Here is a 3,838-nt window from a genome sequence, read left to right on the forward strand (position 1 = left end):
AAGCAGGAACGAAGAGAAGAGTTCTAAATAAAACTTTAAAGTTTCAAAGCGTGGACATTTATGATTAAAATATTCCCACGACCTTTGGCAGTTTCGTAGTTCCATAGTTCCCTCCACGCCCCTGGAGAACTTTCAAACAAAATTAGTCGGATGTCTCTCTCTATCTCTCCTTCTCTCTCTCTCTCTACATGCACAAAAACCAAGCACAGGAGAGTGAGCATTGATAGTCTTGCAGAAACATTCGTAGAGAAGCTTCTCTATGAACCAAACACAAAAGGGGAGTTTCTTACAAAGTTGGTAGTCTTGCAGGAGCATTTGCACATAAGCTTCTTTTCCAGGAAAAGAAAAACACAGAAGGGGAGTTTTGCAGGAGGTTTTGCAGAGAAGACGTTTTGCTTTTGTTTTCCAATCGGCAAGTAGCTAGAGCAGCTTTTCGAGCTAAGCACAGAGGGTGTTGGTAATGAAGTAGGAGGTTTCAAGCAACAACTACAAATACAACTTATACATTGCAGGAAGAGTGGTCAGCGTGCACTCTTTGCCACATATCAAGAAGGCCATGGTGGGAAGACAACCACATCTTGACCTTACAAGCGGTAGGACTTTAACTTCGGTCTACATGGAACCTGCATCGAGCGGAGCAGCCTCAAGCATTGGATCAACATTGGTTCCAGCACCCTTGGGTAATGGGTTTATTGGAGAAAGAAACAAGAATGCATCTATGGAAAAAACATTGATTGGGGCATCGGTAAGTTTTGGAGCAGGGATAATAGATGGAACAGCATGTGTTGAATCTCCCTCAGGTTTTGGATCATGTGCAAACCATGCCGGCATTTGTGAGTGTGCAAAATGTAGAAGGCTTGCTACCAGAAGTTATGAAGCTCGCAGAAAGAGAGAGTATCGTCGCAAGCTCAAGGAAAGTCAGAACCAATATCCATCTCGTTCGATTATTGCAAAATGCCAATCTATCACAAAGCATATTGTCACATGTTTCAAACAGCACACAAGAGTCCTTGACAACGAGACAAAGGAATCCATCATGAAGGATGTGCTGAATGATGGTTGCATGCGTGGTCTCAAAATTGAGACGCGAGAGAATCCAGTGCTGGTGGGTTTCAGGGACACTCTTTCCACCATCAAGAAACCCAGGAGCAAGAAAGAACTGTTTCTTAAGAGGGAAACTATCATGATGTCCATGAGAGCACCGGCCCCAAACATTTTATCTAGCTTCAAAACTTCTAGGGACACACCATAGAAACTTCTACGCAGCAAGAGAGAAATTAAAAAATGAATCCTTGCCATTTCATTTATGCGAGTGACAGGCACACATAAATTTATCTGACGAGGTCAAGGAATTGGTGCTCTCCTTCTGGACAGAGAATACGCGTGTCTCGCCGAACAAGAAGGATGTGTGCCGAAGATGAATCAAGAGAAAATTGTGGCAAAAGCATCCTATGCATCTTCTAGAGCAACCCCAGGTGAATGTTTTCTACATTCTGATGTTTTTTTGCACTTTGAAAAGCGTCGTGAGATTACATTAGCTTCATTCCTATCTTTCTTGTTGGCGTGTTGTAAGTTTTCTCGTAGATGTAAGATTAGGTGGGATAAATACAATAATGAGCCCTATGGTGGCAGCCACCCTCTGGTTTTCATGAGTCCTACCATTGGAGTGATATGCGGCAGGCCATCAATGCTGATACAAGCTTAGTTCTTGCTACATATCTACAGGAATGGTTTTCATAGTCACCAGATTGTGTGAGGTAAGGGTGGTAGCTATCAATTTTAAGGAAGAAGTCATTGATATGATGCCCTGTCAATCAACATGCAACTTATAACCTAGGATGTCCACCTACTATATACATTAGTATCTTCAGAATTCATTGTCTTGGTGGATACCCAATCTATAAGACATATTGAGTGTAGCTACTTACTAGTAGGCATCCAATATGGTAGTTATAGTGTTGCTTGTAGTAGAAATTTGTTGGTCTGGTAGCTAGGTTTTCCCAGCTGGTGGGGTTGTAGTAAAAAATTTGTTGGTGTGGTAGCTAGGTTTTCCCATCTGGTGATGTTTGAGCACCATGTAGCAATTCATGTCAAGAGGTGGCTGTTTTCCCTTTTCACATGACTAGTATGTCCTTAGTAGCTACCTTTTGTAAGTACCTTGCTTGGTAGCTATCCCATTATTTGTGGTGGGGTGTGCTCATGAGGTGGCTACAATGACATGGATTTCAGTCTTTCTTGAGAGCACCACAATTATGGTCTAGGTAGCTACCCATTTGGTTTGCAGCCTCCCAAGGTAGGGCGTGACCAATCCCTTGCTACCTTCCATACATGGTAGATATCCCCTAGGGTTCAACTTGCTATTGGTTGAAGATTATAGGCAGGTACCTAACACTCTACCTTCATTTTTGGTTGGGTGCTATGTGGTGGTAGGTGCATGAAACTGGTACACTAACACATCATACAGGTAGCTACCCCCCTAGGTGGTGGAAACCTTAAAAAGAGCTCATCATATAGGTAGCTACCCCCTAGTTGGTGGCAACCTAAAAAAGAGCTCATCAAGGAGGCTAGCGGGTGGCTATAGATTGCATGACACCTACTAGATTCCTGTATTAGGGAAGGTATTTTGAAGTGCATGGTTTCCATCAAATATGCTTAAGCTGACTAGGCCATAAGTAGGTACAATCAAGTGCATAATAGAAATAGGTCAACAAATTTTTTTTTACCTGCTTAAACCGTGCTTATATGGATGAGAAGTCCAAAGGTTTGCATGTTTACAGGTAGAATTCTTCCTTCAATTTCAAAGAGCCCATCCAGATGTAGGAAGATTGGGCAACGAAATTTCGAGAAACTGAAGCCATACTTTGTCCGCAAACTTAAGGATAGGTACATGTGCTGCTGCATAACACATGTCCAAATTTTTTTTTGAGAGATGCCTTAAACCAGATAAGGCAAGGTTTTCTTGGCTTGCATTTCGTCAGCTGTCCTTGCCAATGTAAAATTTGTGGGGCCGCTGACAAGTGCAATGCATGTGCTCAAACTACAACAGTATGACAGTACTATGGGAATCTGTTGTGTGTCCGAATTCTGAAAGTGCCAGCCATCACAATAAAAAATGTTTAATGGGAGAATGCTCTATTTGTGGACCAGAAAAAATGCTTGCATGCCCAAGGGAAGAATCACAAACATGATGCATCGTGACAGTCAAGCTATTTGAGGATGTCGAAGTTGGACAAACAGATGCCGGGAAAAAGAAGAAGAGGAAAGTCCTTTCGTTCAAGAAGATGAACAACAAAGAGCTTCTGGTTTTGTTTAGGGATCACTTGAAGAAGTATATCCAACATAACTCTGTGTATAGATGGCAGGCTGAGCAATTCAAAGAGTGTCTTCTAGTTTTTCCAAAAACGGTGGTATTGTCTGTAGTGGACTTTGCAGAGAACTACACATTCAAATAACAGAACGAGATCCAAACAATGAACTGGTACTCTAATCAGGTCACAATATTTGTCCACATCACCTATATCCGCGTTGCAGGAGTGGTCCAAAAATATTATCACTTCTACATATCAGATGAAAGACTCATGATACTCTTTTTGTTCAGCATTGTTCCATGCTACATCACGAATGGTTGCAACAACTTGGCATAGCAGTCCAAGAACATTGGGTGTGGTCGGATGGTGCGGCCTCTCAATTCAAAGCGAGGAGGCCTTTTTACTTTGCTGCTAGGTATGTCACTCTAACAGGGGCTCTTATGACATGGAATTTTTCAGGATCAGGTCATGGAAAAGTTGAGCATGATGGAGCAGGGACTCTCATCAAACGTTATCTCACTCATGATTAG

The 3,838-nt window shown here is 42.2% G+C and overlaps 1 protein-coding gene across 1 annotated transcript; it reads left to right on the plus strand.

The window, feature by feature from the left end:
• The first annotated feature begins 556 nt into the window (after positions 1–556).
• Positions 557–3,838, plus strand: LOC147437218 (uncharacterized). The gene is made up of 2 exons (XM_086486532.1): positions 557–1,105; positions 3,599–3,838. The coding sequence occupies exons 1-2, from the start codon at positions 557–559 to the stop codon at positions 3,836–3,838; spliced, it is 789 nt and encodes a 262-aa protein (XP_086342658.1).

The sequence above is a fragment of the Adiantum capillus-veneris genome, chromosome 17, assembly GCF_014529385.1.
Source record: "Adiantum capillus-veneris isolate H3 chromosome 17, ASM1452938v2, whole genome shotgun sequence".
Taxonomy (NCBI): Eukaryota; Viridiplantae; Streptophyta; class Polypodiopsida; order Polypodiales; family Pteridaceae; genus Adiantum; species Adiantum capillus-veneris.

Bases quoted from the DNA above. Each gene is read 5' to 3' on its own strand.
- LOC147437218 (XM_086486532.1), top strand. From the start codon at position 557: ATGGTGGGAAGACAACCACATCTTGACCTTACAAGCGGTAGGACTTTA. The intron at 1,106-3,598 runs GTGGGTTTCAGG...CTTTTTGTTCAG, and splicing joins CGCGAGAGAATCCAGTGCTG to CATTGTTCCATGCTACATCA.